At 38.2% G+C, this 20,734-nt stretch overlaps 1 protein-coding gene across 4 annotated transcripts in view; it reads right to left on the bottom strand.

The window, feature by feature from the left end:
• Positions 1–20,734, bottom strand: part of ARHGEF28 (Rho guanine nucleotide exchange factor 28) — a 3,217,901-nt gene that overhangs the window by 294,982 nt on the left and 2,902,185 nt on the right. For all 4 annotated transcript variants that reach the window (XM_044063941.1, XM_044063943.1, XM_044063942.1 and 1 more), the window contains 2 exons: positions 15,132–15,272; positions 14,782–14,921 (listed from right to left, as the gene is read on the bottom strand). In XM_044063941.1, the coding sequence (XP_043919876.1) occupies positions 14,782–14,921; positions 15,132–15,272 (281 nt within the window). The remainder of the gene's footprint in view (positions 1–14,781; positions 14,922–15,131; positions 15,273–20,734) is intronic.

The raw sequence follows: 20,734 nt of genomic DNA, 5'->3' as shown, positions 1-20,734 counted from the left end.
ACAAAGCCAAACTAAAGGATCAGGGTGATCGGGGGTCTTATGTCCTTGTTGAATAATTTCCTATAATAACTCTTTCCGCCGTGCCTTTGCAAAACTGTGGACTAGTCAGAATTAATGGGTCTGTAGTTTCTAGGATGTGTGTGCTGATGTTATGAAAGATGTGACAAACTCAATACAGTCCTCAAATTCACGTGTAAGTACAAAAGTTTTTCTCCAGTTTTAAGACTATACAAATGATGACCCAGGGGTCCTGATAAGTCATATTTTAGACTAGAAGAAGCATCCTGGTTCAGACATCCCACTCGAGACTTCATAGTTCCGCTTTAGTGATTACAGCCAGTAAAATGGTCTCTAGTTGCAGCTGGAGGGCTATATTTGAGGCATGGTCTGTGGGTGAGAGGTGTAAAAGAAATCTCTTGAATTTGTCCACTAACATACTTAAGGTTACTAAGCAGGCTCAGTGAATGGTTGGCACCATTAACCACCGACAGCAAAATTGCTGTGTTGCCAAGAGGTTTCTTGACATAACTGAGAAGGCCTTTATTCATACAGTCGCATGGCTATCTTTAATCTCAATGTTAGCAATGTTGACTCAATCAGCCCCTTAGCTGGCTATTTACTCTCGACGCATAGAGCTTCCTTTTTATGGGAATTCATTCTTCCACTTTGGCTTACTTTTTTCCCTTTCTTTGTAGTATATCCCGTTTAATTTGAGATCCACCAGGGTGAAGCTGGTTTCTAGGCTACCCCGAGCTATTTTCACGGGCGCAGCCGCCTGGTCATACAGCCAGGAGTTTCTCAAAGCACCTGCATATATGCTGTGTTCTTGGTTGAGGGCACTGAATTTTGACAATCCACCACTTAATAAATTGTAATTTGTCTTGGAATTGTTCCTTACTGTTTTTAATGGGATTACAGAACTGAGTTTGACTTTGAAGGAGACAGCATTAGGCTTGGGCCTTACCAGGGAGGATGAATCATTGGGTGGGTGCAACATTCTCCCATATTTGTGAGCACGAGGTCCGGTGTGTTGGAGCCCTTAGTGGGCATATTCTTTATTTGGTCAAGGGTGTTTGTATTTACAAAGTCCAGGAATCTCTGTGCCTGTAGCTTTGAGGCTGTGTAAGAAGCCTAGTCTATAGAGGGGTAGTTAAAGTCTCCTTTGAATAGGGTGTTAGGCTGGATGGCAAGTGTCTCCAGTAGGTTCAAGTATGCTTTGTGAGCTTCCTGGTACATGGTGGGGTGATTAGCACAGGTTATACCTAAGAGTATGGAATCCAATCTAGGGATGCAATCACTCTATTTTGCTCTGCTATCTTCAGGCCAGTCAGTAAACATAATACCCCATTCAGTATGTACCAGTCAAAATGCCTGTCAAAACTTTGCTGACTACATTTTCTCACTAAAAAAACAAAGGGCCTAAATAAAAAACTATGCAGAACATCTTAAAGCCTACTCCTCTACTCGTTATCATACACGCTACTAAGAAGCGACTACTGTCTTAAACATGGAGCGGCAACAGACTCTATCCTATCAGACCTATTGCACATTCCCAAGTCTAATGTGATCACCAGCTCAAGGGATCCCAATCTCTTTTGCAACAAGAACTGAACATGTTGGAGGGATGCGTTATGTATCACAGATAATACCACTTCGATGAATCCATCTTCCACTCCACTTAAAGCAAAGTAATTCTCTTATTCTATACAAACATAATTTGGATGTATGGATGGGAAACTGCAAATAAACCTAAGGTTTAGCACAAATGTCCTTCTTGGCAGCCAGTACATTTCCAAACATTTCTCTGTTCTATCTGTCTTGGGATTATTCATATACTAAATATATAGGCTAAAAACTACCTTGGGAATGCAAAGCTAGACTTCTTAAGATCCTTACAAATCAATAGCCTAGTAAGTACTTAAGAATCTATGAACCTATGTGACCCAGTCATGTAATGGCAATCACATTATCACTGAATTAAAATGTAAAGTGAAGACCATGAGGTCTAAGAGACAAATGTAATTTGAGGAGCTAGCTCTGGGAAACTTGTATAACTGTCATCCATATAGTCTCTGCAATAACCTCATATAATAATAATTCAATTCTTAAAAACAAAACAGCACAAAAATAGTAATCTCTCATAGCTGCTCTGATGGAGTAGAGGGGTGATTAGCTCAGTCAATTGCATTGTGGCTCAGGAAACTGATGGAGAGGCAGCAAGGGATGGGTAGTTATGTGGAGCACCCTGTGATGACCTCTGGTAGAGACTGGGAGTATCATGATGAGGGGGCATGGTCCAAGGAAGGGAAAGAGTGGTGGACATGGCTGAGCTGATGCAGAGGAAGGGCGATATACCACACTTCTCTACTGCATGTCTGCCCATCAGAATCAATCATGATGCCAATTTCATTGGAGGAAGTGATGGGGCAGGCTATTAATAAGCAAATACCCCCTGGCTGGAAGTGATAGTTAATCCCCCCCGAGATGCCCTTAGGATCTGCATCAGTCCCATCTTATTGGGGTAATTCCAAGGGAAATAGAAGAAGCTGGCAGACCTGGTGACAGTCATGAGGCATTGCATAGAAGAATTGTAGAGCAACAGAGCAAAAAAAAAAAAGAAAAAAAATGCTAAACAATCTCTCATGGCTATTCATTTAGAACAATTCAAAAATGCAAAGGAAAGAGTTCAGTCTTAAAAACAGAAAAGAGTAGCATAATATCTTCCTATTAGAACGTAAAATAAGAGTCATCCATGACTCATCCTGCAAACTAATATTGAATGGAAAAAAGCTTTGTATTCCTCTGCAGCAATGTTATTTGTTCTGATTCAACATGCCCTTCAACCCTATATCTCAGTCAGCAATCATAAACTTCCTTTGGAAAACAGGGAACTCAGAAGCATTTACAAAGGTCTAAGATCAAAACAACAACAAAGCTAGCCCACCAAAAGAAAAACATTTTATGATGCCCGCAACACCACCAAGATTTCTAGACGGTAGAAGTTCAAGTCTTTGTTTGCAAGATCAGAAGGGAAATGGATCTGTATTGCAGCATCTAATTCTAAGGCAATACAAGTGGTCAAAAAGCTTACTATGTGCTTTGGTAGGAGGAACTTAACAGGATTGCTCTTACACTAGACATGCCTAAGAAAATCAAACCAGGAATAGCCTTAAAGGCTGAAACTACACAACCAATGAGTCAGTAGCCTTGAAGGCATACCTCTCAACTTCATAGTGCAAGAAATCTGGACAAGGCCTAATATAATGGGGACCAACATCCAAAAATAGGGACAGATTTTAAATACTGCTCTTATTACCTTAGAAAGTAGATAAAATAATATGTTCTTTGTTAGCATGGATTTTCTGAAAGACAAAATCTGAAACTGAAAAGTATGTTATTATTTACTGACTTCAAACCTCAATGGTTTGCCAGAAAACTGCACATTTTTTGAGGAACAGGCCAAAGATAGGAGGCAAAAATCTGGGGATTCTGCAAAAATCTGGACAGTTGAGAGCTACGCTTGAAAGTAATAGCAGTAACTAGTAACACACCCTTTAGCAGCTTCAGCAAAGAAACAGACATCTGGGACAAGATACTAAAACAGATACATTAATCTGCTCTGAAATACATAACATGTAAAACAGTTTGAGGAAAGTGGTACTGTTAAATGGTAGCACATTTTAGGTTCGTTTTCAGCCTATTTGTCCAAAATTAATTGTAAGGTGTACAACAGCTGTTATGTCTTTTCCTTTTCAACAGTTTTCATTTGAGTCACACTACAGTATACAGATGTAAAGCTGTCTGATATCTGAATCTCCACTGGTTCACACATATTGCACTAGAATGGTTCTTTCACTCAGTTACCAAATTTTTTGATAGGCTGAGTTTAGTTATTTTTATTACAAAGATGTCATGAAAACTGATTCATCTATATGACCTGCTTCTCACTGGTTAGACTCTGATCCAAACCATATATGCATTCATAGTAATAAGTCATCTGCATCATAGTCACATGTTTTTCCTCACCTTGGTGCCCAGGTGTTGTCTCATGCTCCAGTCATCACCGATCATGCAGATGGGTCAGAGTCTGAGATCTCTACTGCAGTTCATATATTACTTTGCATTTAGTTACTGGGAAGTTCCAACTAGGTAATGCAAGACCCCTTTTCAGTGGAGAACCAGGAAGGAAAAGCTACAAAAACATATTTACTGAGAGAAAAACATACAAAGAAATTATAGCACACCCTTTGTGAGTATTTGTTTCACTAACACAACCCTTTCCCTTTCCAGATTCCTTAACTGCCCAGTTCACAGTAGCAAACGTAGGCATTAGCTATCATCCAGGCTTTTTGTGCATCCATGGTGGAGTACAGATGATACGATTTATAAAAGGGTACCTAAAGAGAGAGCATTCTTGCATGCAGATGGACAAAGCTGCTGAGAAGATGAAAACTCTGGGCATACAGGCTTCATTGCTCTGACTGGATGCCTATTTTCCAGGAGTGACTTAAACTCAGGTTATCAGTGTTGCAGACAGATGGTCTCTCTCTCTCTCTCTATGGCAGTGAACTGACCTGCAAAGCCATCTTCAATCCCATCTAAAAATCTTGTCTCTGTCTCTTTTAGCTAGTAATGTTACATCTAATCAGTCATGTATGACCAGTGATCAATGTTCTGCTTAATTAACCACTGGCAATATAGTATACCAGGAGGTGTGAAACAGCACTGGCACTATAATTATTAAATAAAATAACCAAAATGGGGATTCTAATAAATTAATTTCTCATTTAGATGGTGTTATGCTTTGGGGTTACCAACTGTATTATAGAACCCATCATGGTGCACTGCTGACTGTTTAATTCTCAATCAACACAAAAGGCAAATGTTTTAATTTCTGACTGGTATCCATGACATAAACTGAAAGCACAGTATTCATACTTTTTCTTCTCCTGTGAATTCCTTACAGGTTTTCTTTTCAGTTTTACTTCTGCTGAGTGGAATCCCTCATGTCTGGTGGCTTCAATAAAATACACATGGTTATGTTTCTCTAAAATCATCTTGCCTTAAAGATCTGCATTGGTCATTTGACACAGAGACGGTATAACAAAATTAAAAAATATATATGTGTCAACCTTCCCACAAAATTCAATTTTGTATTATTTAAATATGAATATAAAAAAAAGAAAACAATGTGTCACAACTTCATAACAGTTACATGCAATTGAATGCACCCTAAATACAACATCTGACTAAATATTTAGGCTAGTGGAAGTTGGCACATATGGAAAGGAGTGATAGATAATTTTAATAGTTTTCGTTTTCTTGGCATTATGCACCTAACTCAAGGTGCTCCAAAAAGGAATCAATCATGCCAACCTATCGGAACATGGTAGCTCAGAAGGACTTGACATTTCTATTTGGGTTTTCACATTTTTGGAGAGGTGAAACTGTTGACTCAGATTTCAGAGAGATTAAAATCCATATGCTGTAACAGAATCCAAACCCACAGGGTCAGAGCTGCTGGCGCCATGTCAGACTCAAAGCCTGTCACAAGTGGTGTCCCACAGGGCTCAGTCCTGGGCCCACTCTTGTTTGGCATCTACTTTTCCGAAGTACAAGCAAACACAGGAGGGTTATGGCTGACAAAGTTTGCAGATGACTGCAAACTGGGCGCCATAGTAGAAAACACATCTGACACAGATATCCTTCAGAAGGGTCTCACAGAAACGGATAACTGGTGCCAGAGCCACGGCCTAAACTTAAATGCCAAAAAATGCATAGTCATACCCTTCGGGAAAAACAAGGTTACCCTAGCTACCAAATAGGTGGCAATCCTCTGAGCACAGAAGAAGTTATCAGGGACCTGGGGACCCAGGTTGATAGTAGTCTGTCATTCGACACCCATGTAGCTAAAGTAGTTAGGAAGACCTTCTACATTGCCCACCTTATCATGAAGGGATTCTCATCTAGATCAAGGGAGGTCATAGTCTCCTTTACTCATCACTCATCAGACCAATGATTGAGTACAATGAGACATGCGGAATGGATCTGACGGGACACTTGCAGCAGCTGGAGGCCACAAAGTTCCTCACCAAAAGGATAAAGGGTCTCAAAATCTGTCCTATGCTGCCCGACTGAAAGAACTCCAGCTCTATTCAGTCGCTTACAGCTGCTCAGAGGTGACCTTTGCCTAACATACAAGGCCATGTCAAACCCAGATTTGATGAATATGCTTCACCTCAAAAATCTAGATCCATCAGAGCCACAAGGCGGAGACTTAAACCTTGACACGGCTATTAATAGGGCGTGCTGGAGGATAGATTCATCACCCAAAGACTCCCTATGCTGTGGAACAAAATCCCGGTACATGTGAGGCAGAGCACCTCGCTGGCCTTGTTCAAGAGAAATCTTGACCAATGGATGGGAGATCGCAGATATACCCCAGGGATTACCTCAGTGTCACTGCTCGACAGAGGCACAGAAAAATAATGGGTATAGTTCCCCATACTAAAGGGGTGGCCTAAGCCACAAAACGATGGGCTAGGCTTGTAAATGCCCTCGGGCAGATAGCCTAGTATGAACGTATGAACCTATGAACCTATGAACCTATGAACCATTAATTCCCAGTATCAGTCTGCAGTTCTGTTATGTATGACATTAAACTGTACCTGTACAGCTGTGATACTGAAATTAATATAGTCTTACATCTGCACAGAAAAGTTTTCATAAGCGCTAAGTATTTACACCACATTTTCATACTGGGATCCTGCTACATGATACAAATCTAAAGGATGAATATAATCACATGCTGTCCCGATGACAAGCCTTTCTGGCAACCTTACAAAGCAATGCCTGAGAGATCTTCAGGATCAATTAACAACAGCTTAGAGGGATAACTACTCAGTTGTATATTTTACAGGCTGTCCATTATCCTTGTACAGAGTTTCTGGAGTTTGCAATCTTAAAATAAAATTGTTACAGGAACAGAAGAAATGTTTAATGTCCTATGAACAGCCCACAATGGCATAAATATCTCAGTAAAGTAAGATGCGAATTTCCACAAAACTTTTCATTTATATGAGAAATATCCTTGACAAAAAGTTATAGCTCAGAAAAACTGAGGTACACAGAGATTTCACAAATACATAATATGGGATCACATCCCATGGCTAAGAATATTAGAAAACAACAAAATATCAGTGAGGAATACATGGTTATTGTAAAAGTGTAAAATGTTAACATCACGGGACAGATTCCAAAAAAGTTGCTCTGAGTGTAAGTGACTTACTTCAGTGTAAGGCTCATCGATAAACACATTTACACTGGGGGCCAAAATCCAAAAGACCTGCTCTTTGTGTAGTGATAACTTGCAGCAAGTGCAAGTAGTTTGGAAATGGGCCATAAATGTCTGGTATTAAACACAAGATTCTCAAAAGCTGTTATCATACAAAACATAACTTATTAAAAAATAAAGAGGGAGAGAGAGAGAGATGATCTGACACAGATTGCAATTAACTGATAATCAAGTTTTAGCAAGCAGTTTGAAAATTACTTGTTTACTGATCATTTATTTAGTGAAATATTGTTAGTAGTCTGTTCAACAAATAGAAAACTGCAGCTTGGTCAGGTAGTACCCAGGGCAGTTCACCAAACTGGCACCCAACTTAACACAAAGTGGAGGGCAAATATAAATACATATGCACATATATATATATATATTGATATATATATATATATATATATATATATATATAGATAGATAGATATATATGTATATATATATATATATATATAGATATAGATATATTGATATATATATATATATATATATAGATAGATGATAGATAGATATGTGTATATATATATATATATATATATATATATATATATAGAGAGAGAGAGAGAGAGATAGATATAGGTCTGCAGTGGGAGTGACAGATGCATTTAAAGTGAAGGTGGGATTACATCAAGGATCAGCTCTGAGCCCTTTCTTATTTGCAATGGTGATGGACAGGTTGACAGACGAGATCATACATGAGTCCCCGTGGACTATGATGTTTGCAGATGACATTGTGATCTGTAGTGAGAGTAGGGAACAGGTGGAGGAGACCCTAGAGAGATGGAGATCTGCTCTAGAGAGAAGAGGAATGAAGGTCAGCAGGACTAAGAATATATGTTTGTGAATAAGAGGGAGGATAGAGGAATGGTGAGGATGCAGGCAGTAGAGGTGGTGAAGGTGGATGAGTTTAAATACTTGGGATCAACAGTTCAGAGTAATGGTGAGTGTGGAAGAGAGGTGAAGACAAGAGTACAGGCAGGATGGAGTGGTTGGAGAAGAGAGGCAGGAGTGATTTGTGATGGACAAGTACCGGTAAGAGTAAAAGGGAAGGTCTACAAGAGGGTAGTGAGACCAGCTATGTTATACGGGTTGGAGACAGTGGCATTGACAAAAAGGCAGGAGTCAGAGCTGGACGTGGCAGAGTTAAAGATGTTAAGATTTGCACTGGGTGTGACAAGGGTGGACAGGATTAGGAATAAGTATATTAGAAGGTCAGCCCAGGTTGGAAGGTTTAGAGACAAAGCCAGAGAGGCAAGACTACATTGGTTTGGACATGTGCTGAGGAAGGATGCAGACTATATTGGGAAAAAGATGCTAAGGATGAAGCTGCCAGGTAACAGGAAAAGAGGAAGGCCTAAGATAAGGTTTATGGATGTGGTGAGAGAGGACATGCAGGTGGTTGGTGTGACAGCAAAATGCAGAGGACAGGAAGAAATGGAAACAGATGATCCACTGTGGTGACCCCTAATGGGAGCAGCCGAAAGAAGAAGAAGATATATATATATATATATATATATATGTATATACACTGATTGAACTGTTGTTACTGTAGCAAGCTGCTTGCTACAATGCTAACAACCAGCTTGCTACTATCACACAGCGAGTCCTTCCTCTAGCACCATAACTGTAGTATAAACATGTATGGAGCCATGATATCTTCACAGTAGTACAGCACTTCCACACCACTGGCACCTGCCAATTACATTTCTTAAATTCTTGTGCTTGGGGCAGCCGCACCCTTCTCCCAACACTGTTCATACTTGTGTCATTGGGTCCTTGTACATAATCTGCACTAATTCTACCAGTGTTTCTGTGGCTCCCAGCCACCACAGGACTGCCCAAATCAGCTTTCTTGGGGCCTTGTCATATGCTTTCTGGGAATGCTCATTTGGACTCTTTCCTCATCTTCAGTTTCTTCTCCACTATCTCTCACAGTGAAAACATCAGGACATGTGCTGCATTCTGATCTGAATCCAGCTCATCTCTATTACTCTGCATATCCACTTACCAAGCACCCTTTACAACACGTTCATGCAGTATGACAGGTCTCTCATACCTCCATGCTGCTCATAGTTGTGAATGTCCCCTTTGTTCTTCTGCAATGGCTTTAAAATTCTTATTCTCCAGTCATTTGGTATATGCCTTCACCTTTCTCTCCATACTCCTATGAGTACCCTCAGAAGCCATTTTGTTCCTAATTCATCCATCACCATTGGCTGCATTCATTAAATGCCTCTCGGACCCCAGGGCTAAATTAACATATTTCTGATAACAGTGCCTTACAAATAAAGGCACTAAACATGTAACTTACTATCTCCAGTTGATTATTTATGGGTTTTTTTTACTACTGTTGTATTTTAATATTACAAAAAGCTTTTTATATATATTTTATAGGTTTTGAATTTCAACCAGTAAGTTCTGATATTTTAATAATTTTTGAGGTGGCTGTCTCTTTAAGAATGGCTTGGGAAGGTGTTCATTTATCATGTGATTTTCATAGGTATACAATAGACCAACAGCCACTAGCACCCTTATAAGCCTAGATGAAATTGTTTCATTGGTAATTACAAGGTTAGCAACCCCAAGAGAGTTTTTTTAAGCCTAGCCATGCATCCCAAAGTTGGGAATCAAATCTGTACCTTGTGTATGTAAGATACACACTGTATCCACTAAGCCAAACCCCAAGTTTATTCAGTTCTGATGAAATTCTTAGAGTAGAATGAAAGTGCTTGATTTTCATGATTTATTTATTTATTTGCAATAAATTTCCACTGTATACAAATTTGAACTGGTTCTTGGAAGGCACAACCACAGCACTTTCTGGAACAATCCTCATAAAGACAGACCTATTCATGGGCACATACTTTATTAAATACATACATTTAGCCTATACAAAAGATCTATTACCATTAACTATATAGGATCCAGTATATAAAGAATCTCTACACTAAAAAATAAGAAATTGCTTCTCTTTCTGACTCTCTGCTATGATTTTTTAAGGGCAAGTGCTATGATTTCTAATGCTTGGAAGTAGAGAGGTATGTGTACAAGTGTCAGGGTGCTAATGTGTGCAACATATATATATATATATATATATATATATATATATATACAAATACTTAATGAACCATGTGACAACATTCATCCCACATGCCCCATGCTCCATGGTGTACATGCTACTGGCATCTGAAGTTCCACATGCAAAAGGTTCCAAGTGTCTGGAGTAAGACAGTAAAGTATAAAGCAATGGAGACTGGACAAAAGAAAGACAAAAAAAAAATCAAAGGAAAATGCTTGGTTACATTAGGTGGCTCTAAAAGTGATGGTCATCATGTGTCAGTTTTGAAGCCGCTCCCTGTAAACATGTAAGAACTAAGTGCATGCTGTTTGCCTACTGTGTGACTCTCAGTAAGTCACCTAACATGTGAAAAAAGGTGCATGATGTGGATCAGTATACAAAAAAATGTATGAGACAAACTTCAAAAGATAATGCAGATCTCAGCAGGTTCCTATTACGTGATCCAAGGTTTGAAACTTCGAACACGACAATATCGAACTTGTCTGTTAAGTTTCAAAACTTCGAACACGGTAAAAAAATAAAATAAAAAATGCAACAGTAAACTATGTTAGTTTACTGTTGCATCTTTTATTTATTTATTTTTAATGTATTCAAACTTCAGCAAGTTCGACTATATGGTTTCGACCATATAGGGTTCGAACTTGTTGAAGTTCGATAACGTAATAGGAACCTGATCTCAGCAGGGTGAAGACAAATGTAATGACCACAAGAACACTTCCTTTTACTGCCATTTTTGTATTTTATCCTTGTATATTAAACAGTGCTCATACTGCCCCTACACAATGACCACTGCCCATCTCTTACTACATGCACAATAAAATCTCAGAAACCCCTGTTTCAGACTATTCTTACCAGGAAAAGTCCTGATTGTACACATGATGTATAATATGCATTATTGAGTAAATTACAGCGGACAGACTGGTCCTCATTCTATACTGCATGTAATATCACAGTACTTAGAGCAACATATTATAATCTCCTACTGCCAATTCAAGATGGACTTTCCCTTTCAGTAACAGATAAGTACCTGTGAGAAACTCACTGAACTTGAGCAGAAAGTCAACAATAGAGATCACGCCAAGCCTTCTTATCAAGGAAAGTATAAGAAGTGAGTTAAACTAAAGAGAGATACAATAACTGATACTAAATCTACAACAGCAGCTTTACTTAGCCTCAGTCAAAAGCAGTAACTTGGAAATCCCAGGCTCTTCATGCAAACTCTTAAACAAGTCACCACAAACTATTCCTAAAGGACACAATAAAATGTCATGCGTACTTAACAAATTAACTGATCTTAGGGATCATATACCTACCTCACTTACACCAGTTAGGTACAGAGCAACACACACCATCATTACTTAAAAAAATCACTTGCAAACTTGCTAAGCCATTTGCATTGCAGCTACAGTCCACACTTTCACTACCTTTATCCTAGACTGTTGGAAGAGGGACAGTTTAATATAGCAAGGCCACTCATTAAGTTTTTCAATCTAACCCTTTCTAACTACTTGCTCACCATGATGAACTTTGCCCCTTTTCTCGATCGTGCAATCTCACATGGGGGGTGTGAGGGTGAAGGCCCCCACATGGGTGGGTTTCATGTGGTTCAGTTTTCATGTTTTGTTGTGGTGCAGCCAAATGGTTACTTACCTGTAGTTTTTTGTCAGTGATGTCAGTGTTCATTTAAATGGATTTTCGGTGCTTTCGTCTTAGTGTTTTAAAAGTTGGGTAAGTGGCATTTCGATTATCTAAAGCAGACCCATATATATACATATATATATATATATATTTGTGTCTTTAGGCTTTTCCTGGTTAGGGGTAGCCACAGCGGAACTCCGGTCCGCTAATGATTGGCAGTAGATTTTTATGTGCTGGCTTGCCGGGCCTAACGCAAAACCTTAAACGAAGGAACGCCCATTCACGCATGTCACCACACAGAAGACGCTCTAACTGAGAATCGAACGGGCAAGGTCTAACTGTGAGGCGACAACGCTACCGCAGTAAATATATATATATATATATATATATATATATATATATATATATATATATATATATATACACACACATACACGTGTGTATAACTAATTTAATAAAAAAAAAAAAAAAAAAACAAATGTCAGCATTCACAATGTCGACAAACTTCAGCATGTGCAGGCCACCAGCCTTAATGCAAGCAAAATTAATAAACATTAAAACAACTTTTTTTTTCCCACAAGGGCTGCACCCCTTCCCCCACGCTGCTACAGACACACACACACACACACACACACACATATATATATATATATATATATATATATATATATATATATATATATACACACACACACACTGTAAGACTGCACAATACTGGGGAAAGGGCATATTTTAAAACCCCGGGAATTATGCAATTTTGCACACCTGAAGATATACAGAACAGTGGTGTAACCAGTAACAGTGCATGGTACAGAAACCAGGGCAGTAAAGGAAGAGCAGCTGAGGAAGCTAGTGGTGATGGAGATAAACTGCCTGAGAAGGGTGGTAGGGTGTACACTGTGCAGCAGACAAAGAAATGACATAAAAGCAGAAGCCAAAGTAGCTCCAATTGCAGAAAATGAAAAAGAGAACAGATTACAGGGGTAGGGGTCCCAGGACATGTACAGGAAATGCATAAGGCAATCTGGTGAAGAAGATTTGGGACAGACAGGAAGGAGGCAAGAGGAACCCAAAACATTCAGATGTATTATGGATTAGGCATATTCCCTAACCTCAAGGACTGTCCAACTGTTGATTACTTGTTCTGTCAGACAAAGTGTGTCGACAAAACAGAGGTAAATGTTTGCTTAAATCATATTTATATGTGTGTGTGTGTGTTTTTATATATACACACACATATATATATATATATATATATATATATATATTAGATACACACACACACACACACACACACATATATATATATATATATATATATATATATATATATATATATATATATATAAATAGGGGTCTACTTCATTTGACTGAAAATACACTTCAGTGAAAATGAAATTACTAGGACCACTTCACTGAAAGCCCACTTCACGGAAAACTCATTTAACTGAAACTCATTTCTTTGAAAGTTATATATGGCCCTTTTCCCACTGTAGTGTGATCCTGGAGTTAGTACATATATTTGAGGAGGGGAGTGTTGTGGGCGAAGCCCCCCACATATGTTGGTTATATATTCTCTTCTGGAAACAGTTATTCATTGCACTTGTAAGTATCAATGTGTATAGTTTAAAATGTTTATAATAATATGTGGGGGGGTTATGCCACCCACCCCCCCCCCAATGTGGGGGGGCTGTGCCCCACCCTATATATATATATATATATATATATATATATATATATATATATATATATATATATATACTAATTCCAGGATCACACTACAGTGGGGAAAAGGCCATATATAACTTTCAACGAAATGAGTTTCAGTCAAATGAGTTTTCAGTGAAGTGAGCTTTCATTGAAGTGATCCCACTGATTTCATTTTCAGTGAAGTGTATTCTCAGTCAAATGAAGTAGACCCATATATATATATATATATATATATATATATATATATATATATATATATACACACACACACACACATATATATATATATATATATATATATATATATATATATATATATAGCATAGAAAACTAATATTGCCAACACAGCCAGGAGCATACATCAATCTGTTCACTCACTCATTCATTTAAAACTTTAATAAGTGATGTAAAACTTAATAAAATAGACCACAATAAAAACAAAAAGATAAATGCTTTCGGATCACACTATGGATCCTTCTTCAGATGTACTAATATTACTTATTCATTTCTTCAAAAACAATCACTCGACCAATCAGATACATCTCCTTAGTCTACACCCCTTCAGGGATGGTTTCATTGGACAATCTGAATTTAGTCCTGGATATTTATCTGCTTGTAGCCTTCCAATCCACACCTTCTCGGCCAATTCAGTCCAATTACTAACATCACCTCCTCAAGGATTTTCTCTCATGACTTGGATGGCCTTAAAATAAAGTCTGTCTCCTGGATGTTTTTTTATGTGTTTAGCCAGGGGAATTTTAAAGTCATTCAACTTAATATCACTAGTGTGTTTTGGTATCCTTTCTTTGATCACTGGTTCAGCAAGACTTGGAGAACTGCCTGCCTAGGTAGGCAAACTATTCTGTTCTGCCATCTGAACAGCAAAACAGGAACAATACACAACAAAATAAAAACACTCACTCAGACAGTTCATGTAATGCATTCCCTCTCACCTTTTCACTGCTCACTGTGGCACTTCAGCTGCATTTTTTCTAACATTTCATTTGTTCCTTACCTTCTGCAAGTTAAATTCATCCGTTTCAGGTTCAGTTTGTGGAAGACATGTGTCAAAATCACACTCACTCCTTTGTGCTGCTTCTTCCGTGTCTGAGTTTAGAGACTGAGAACTTACACCTGAGGTAGTAGTGATAGGCCCTGCAACAAAGGAAGGAGAAAAAAATAATCTGTGAAGCAGAAAAGTGAAGAACAAGACAAAATTACTTTTGATGGCAAATATACTAATGACATGGCTACTATATATTGATATACAGAAGCTTCACTTGCTACGCAACTAGGTAAACATAGGGAAATAGTTCAAGGAAATATTTTACAGTCTGTAAAATCAGCACGGTCATTTAGACTTACTGTCAGTGGATGAATCAGGTGTGCTTTCATAAGTATCCATAGATGCATTGCATTCTGTGATGCTTAACTCTTCTGTACTATCTTCAATTGGACTTCCTGGACTGTGTGCCTGGGAATCTACCACTGATAATAAACTTTCCACTAAAAGAAAAAGGAAAAATGGTATGTTGGACTGTGAATAATATGCTTTAAATATGTTAGTAAAGGTTTGTATTAAGTTATAAAAAAAAGTGGTGGAAATAGTTATCACAACATACCAAAATAAATTATTCCATAAGAAATTTACATACCTTGTAATATAAAAGTCTGCATTGTTATTATAGCAATAAAACATTGCTGGAATGAACAGAAGATACTTAAAAAAACAGAATAGTTGCAGCCACTCCAATGTACTGTTCCCTATTAATTAATGTCATCATAAGCAAAGCAAATCTACACCTAAAAACAATATAATCCATTAAGGCAGGTCCATATTTTCAGCCGTTTAAAAATTCTTGTACTTCAGTGCATGTCTATATTCTGTACAATGTTTGCTACTCATCTGTTTCATTTGTTATGCAAACTGTTTAAAATATGCTAAAAGTAAAACACACGGGTCCTAACTAGCAAATTGCAGTACATCCCTTTTAGATACTTCATAAGCAGTTATATAACTAACACTTGCGGGGAATCATCTATGTACAGCATGCTTGACGTACATAGTCTGGCACAGTGAAGGGAATGATCTAAAGATCATCCAGTGTGTAATAAAGGGACTAGAGTAAAATCGCAACACGCTGTGGGTAAAGTCTCTCCTTACTTTTATGCAGTATGATCTTGGAGTAAGTATATTTAGAGATATGATGGTAGTGGTGGTGTGTTGGGAGGGGGCAGGGGGTCGTAACCCACAAAAAATATTTTTCCTGCTGAAGCTGATGATGTGTAATGGTGACCTTTTTTTTTTTTTTTTCAACAGAACTATATCCAACAAAGGCAGGTCAGTGTTGAACCTTATACCTACCTGTGTGTTTGACATGACATTAACAGAGCAAATTATGTTTGCATGAGGAAGGCCATTTATATTTTTACATTTTTGGACAGACATAATTAATCACACAAGGTGGACTTCAGATAAGGCAGTATGCAACTGTTGCCAAAAAACATGCAAATAATACTTCCAGACTTATGATACAATTATTATTCTAGAGTAATTTGCAGCAAATCCAGATGTATAAAGAAAACTGCAGGCCATGGCTATGATCTTTCACAGATGTAGAATCTGTGAAATTATGACCATTCATACCTCTCAATGGTATAGATTTTTGTAGAATGTCGAGATTTTTGTCATATTTTTTTTTTGTCTGCTTTTCATAAAATTGTGATTTTCTGGCAATTTAGTGGCAAATCATTAAAGATTGAAGTTAGAAAATAATGACAGCCATTTGAGTTTCAGACTTCATTCCCTTCAATAAATTCATGCCAATGCTAAACCTATTATTCTATCATCTTTCTAAATTTGTAAGAGCAATATTTAAAAACTGTCCCTCTTTTGGGGCCTTTGTCCCACTTTTATTTAAGGCTTTGTCCAGATTTCTTGCTCTAAGAGGTTGAGAGGTATGTGACCATTACTTCTGACTTTTCTGATTTTTCATAAATTGCTGATCTTGTTAACCTTTTATACCCTGAAATTAATGTTAAATCTATGCTCATCTCTCTATAGTCTAGAATTCCTTAGCTGCTTGATGTTTGTCTTCACAACTGTTGCAATGAAAATGATGTGGATGTGGTCATCAATCTTAAAATGTATTTAATGATGTTTTAATTTGAGCTTGAATTTAAAATGTGTACCCGTTCACTCTTTGATTCACTTACTCACCTTGGCAAATTTGGCTCTACAGTTTGAATTACCTACATTATCCTGTCAGCAATCACCTGTGCTTGATACCTTTTTTGACTCCAGGACCTGATACTCATACATACTTACAGATAGTCTTTATTTTCCTTGTATTAATGACAAGTTACTAGTCTTTGTGTTCCAATGGGGAAATGATGGGACCAGCATCACAGACACTGAACTGATAATGCACTGCAATTTCAGCAAAATATGCCTTGATATGATTTTCTATAATTACCATTCCTTAACAAAAGGCCCTCCTGGTCAAATATTTGGCGGAATTTGCCAAGCAGCATCCACAACACCAGATCAGATGCCCTTGTTCCTTCTTCCAACAGTCTTCTCATCTCAGCACTGTTTTGTTTAATTTCCAAGTAGCTTTGAGCACATTGTTAATTACTTGGCACATTTTGCCACGCTCTGCTCCGATGAGCCATTACTACTGTCACACACTTCGTAAACACCCTGGGGTTTGAGGCGAGACTGTAAGGCTAATATCTGAATAGGTAGTGACTGGCTTCTAGGTGAAATTTCCAATACCTGTTGGATTCCTGAGTGACCTTTATGTAGAGATTGGCACCCTGGAGATCCAAACAGTACATCCAGTCTCTTCATGATACCTTGGGAGGATTACTTACACTGTGACCATTTAAAACTTTTACTTTACAATAAACCTGTTTTTGGAGACTGTGATCCAGAATAAGCTAGAGTCATCATCCAAAAAAGAATCTTGAGTTATTAATAGCCCTGGCTCTTTATGGTCAGTTGGTTCTCTTGTTTATGAGGATGAAGACCTTCTGCCTTGTTTTCATCTTCTGGGCAGAGGCAGCGATTGTGGTGGTAACTTGAAGGAGGTCTTAATACTTCTGGCTTAATATATCCTTGATATTTCTGTCCTGACTCATGTTATATTACTTATATCAAGGGACAACCATTCTGACTACCTAGAGTGAAAGGTGCCTCCTGCAGAACTTTCAAGGTTGCTGCTGTTTGTTTGTGAAATGCCTGTGGCTTCCTAGCTGGTGGTAGTTCTCCCTGAATATGTGGTCACTCTGGCCATGGACTCTACCTGTTTTCCCTTATGGGGTTGCTGTGCTCCATGCCAGAACCACATCTAACACTGGCCCCAGTGTCACTCTGTAAACATTCACTGTGGATGCTGGAATCTCATGCCCATGAGCTCAGGGCATTGCCCTGCTCTTTCATGTTTCTGAGGTACCTAATTATTTCCAACCCCACAATGGAAAGACTCCCTTCATGGTGGAAGTTCCATGGCAACCTTCATGTCTTCAGCAAAGTTGATTACCTTAGAAACAAGTATGCCAGTATACTACAATACCAACTACAGCTCTCATCAGACACTTAGTCATAGCATAAATGGTATGCATCATGTCATTTGCAACAGTGATGGTCATGAAAGACTGGACTTGTTATTTTTCTACTCACTTTTGTTTGTGATGACCTCAGCCTTATGGATTACTTGGTCATTATTTTAATTTGAAAACAAACCATATATGCCCAATAACTGTGTCCAGAAAAATAATTTTGAGGAAGTAACAGTGTGCTTTTCCAGCCTTCTCACTGCTGTTGATTCTTCTGGCAGCTGGACAGCAAGGCTCTGTGGAATGGAAGCATACTTACAGCCAACTAATAACAGCATCAACTGGTTTTGGGGTCTTCAACCAGACAGGCCAGTCCCTGGGAGGAAGAATGTCCAACTAGGGTAAGACTGAACTTGCATGCCTCCTTTCACCTTCTCTGAAGTGAAGAGATAAGGCTGGTGGGCCACCTTATTTTTCCAGTGTCATAAAAATAAATTTTCCAAATGTTGGGTCTTTGGCGGATGATCCTAGTGAAGCCAATCCTAACTTATAATCCAAGTCAGTGGTGGAGGACTTCTCAGCTAAGTCCACTTACCTACTTTTGGAAAATGCTTTGTGTATTTGAGGGAAGGCTCTGACTCAGATAAAGATGATAGCCCCCTCATGAAAATACAGCCCACATAACATTACACAGAAATTTTTGAATGGGCCACCAGAAGGTGCTGTCTCTTGGCAGTCTGTTTACCTGGCACACTACTTTGGACCTTTTTCTACATTTAGTCTGGCAGGCTTTCCTGACTGTAAATTACTGAGGAATGTGAAGGCATCTGCTACATGGTTTTCCCCATCTGATATCTGTGGATTTAACATGACCTGTAAATGGGTCAACTGCTTTGGGACAGACTGCACCACAACCACAATGGTTAAGGTCAGTGCAGTGGAATAAACACGGTACATCAATGCCAATGTTGTAGGGAATCCCAGTATCAAAAACATGATGTTGGATATTGTAAGGCTGCCTGAAACAGTGGCTGCCTACTTGGTAATGAGTACTGGCATTTCATCTGTAATAGATGAATAGAAAAATTGTAAAGAGGTGACCACTCCTACATAAATGTGAGTGGCAAAGGTCTCAGCACTGGTAGCCTGATGGCAGCCACTGATGAGGCTAACACGTGAATAAGTCAGCATCTGAGAGGGAAACCAACTGAACTTAACTGGGAAAATCAAGATGCCCTGTCATTTTATTACTGGTGCACTGGGAAGGATCTGGAAGCCAAAAATCCAAACAAACAAACCAAAGAAAGCAACAAAACCAACCAGAGGAGTAGTCTACACAGAAGCATTTTTCATCCGATTAGTAACTGGGATTTCTTCAGATAAAAATGTCTAAAAACATCCCTACTTAAATACAACTTCAAAAAAGTCATATGATCAATTTAGGGTAATGACTATACAATTCCCTCCAAAAATGTAACCCTCTGTGTGCTTAAAAACATTGAAATTACTTCAACTAGAAATATTTAAAAATTTCAAAATACATTCAAAACACACAGCAGCACACCAACAAAATTCTTATGGTAGCTCTATAATAAGCTGAAGTGTTACCTTCACTTTGTTTTTTATGTATATATAAGCAAATACATACCCTTTATCTTAAACTATTCAGTTTTAAAAGACATAACATAGAACACATCTCATTTAATCCTGGGTAACAACAAGCATTTAAAAGATTTTGCCACATCAATTCAAGTTTTTCTAATAATAAAGAACTGGGTCCACCCCTGATGTCCAAAGTAACTTGGTCAATGGCCCCGAACATAAAAGTATGTGTTTGATTAGAGGATGTGTGCCTAGCTAAGGTATTTTCAAGTTTGCCCCTGTTCATGCTATAAATGTGTTCACAGACACGTTCTTTCAACTTACGGTTGGTCTTGTCAACGTAGAAAGCTAGACAAGATTAATATTGGGCTAGGTACACAATCATCCTAGAATTATAGTTAATTTTTTTAGTTGTAAAGTATCTTACATTTCTTATAATAAAGCTTTGGCTTATATCCATGTATTTGCAAAACCTACACATTTCACACGTATACATGCCTAGGTGTCTCACTGAAGAAGGGTTGCTGTTTTCCAACAAATTCTTCAGGTTTCACCCCCCTCGTAAAAAACACTAAGGGGTGCTCCCTTAACTTGTTTAACAAGTCTTAGTCACCCATCAACAAGTTCCAATTTTTATTTAGAATGTTTTTAATGCCTAATCTATCTTTACTAAAAGTTATGATGAACTCAATGAGAACTTGTTAGTGTTCATAGTGTGGCAAACTACATTTGTACTAACATCATAACTTTTAGTATAGATGCATTAGACATCAAAAACATTCTAAACAAAGGATTCTTAAGTTCTG

The sequence above is a fragment of the Protopterus annectens genome, chromosome 2.part2, assembly GCF_019279795.1.
Source record: "Protopterus annectens isolate FY-2018-M chromosome 2.part2, PAN1.0, whole genome shotgun sequence".
NCBI lineage: Eukaryota > Metazoa > Chordata > Ceratodontiformes > Protopteridae > Protopterus > Protopterus annectens.
This window is presented reverse-complemented; position numbering and strand designations above follow the sequence as displayed.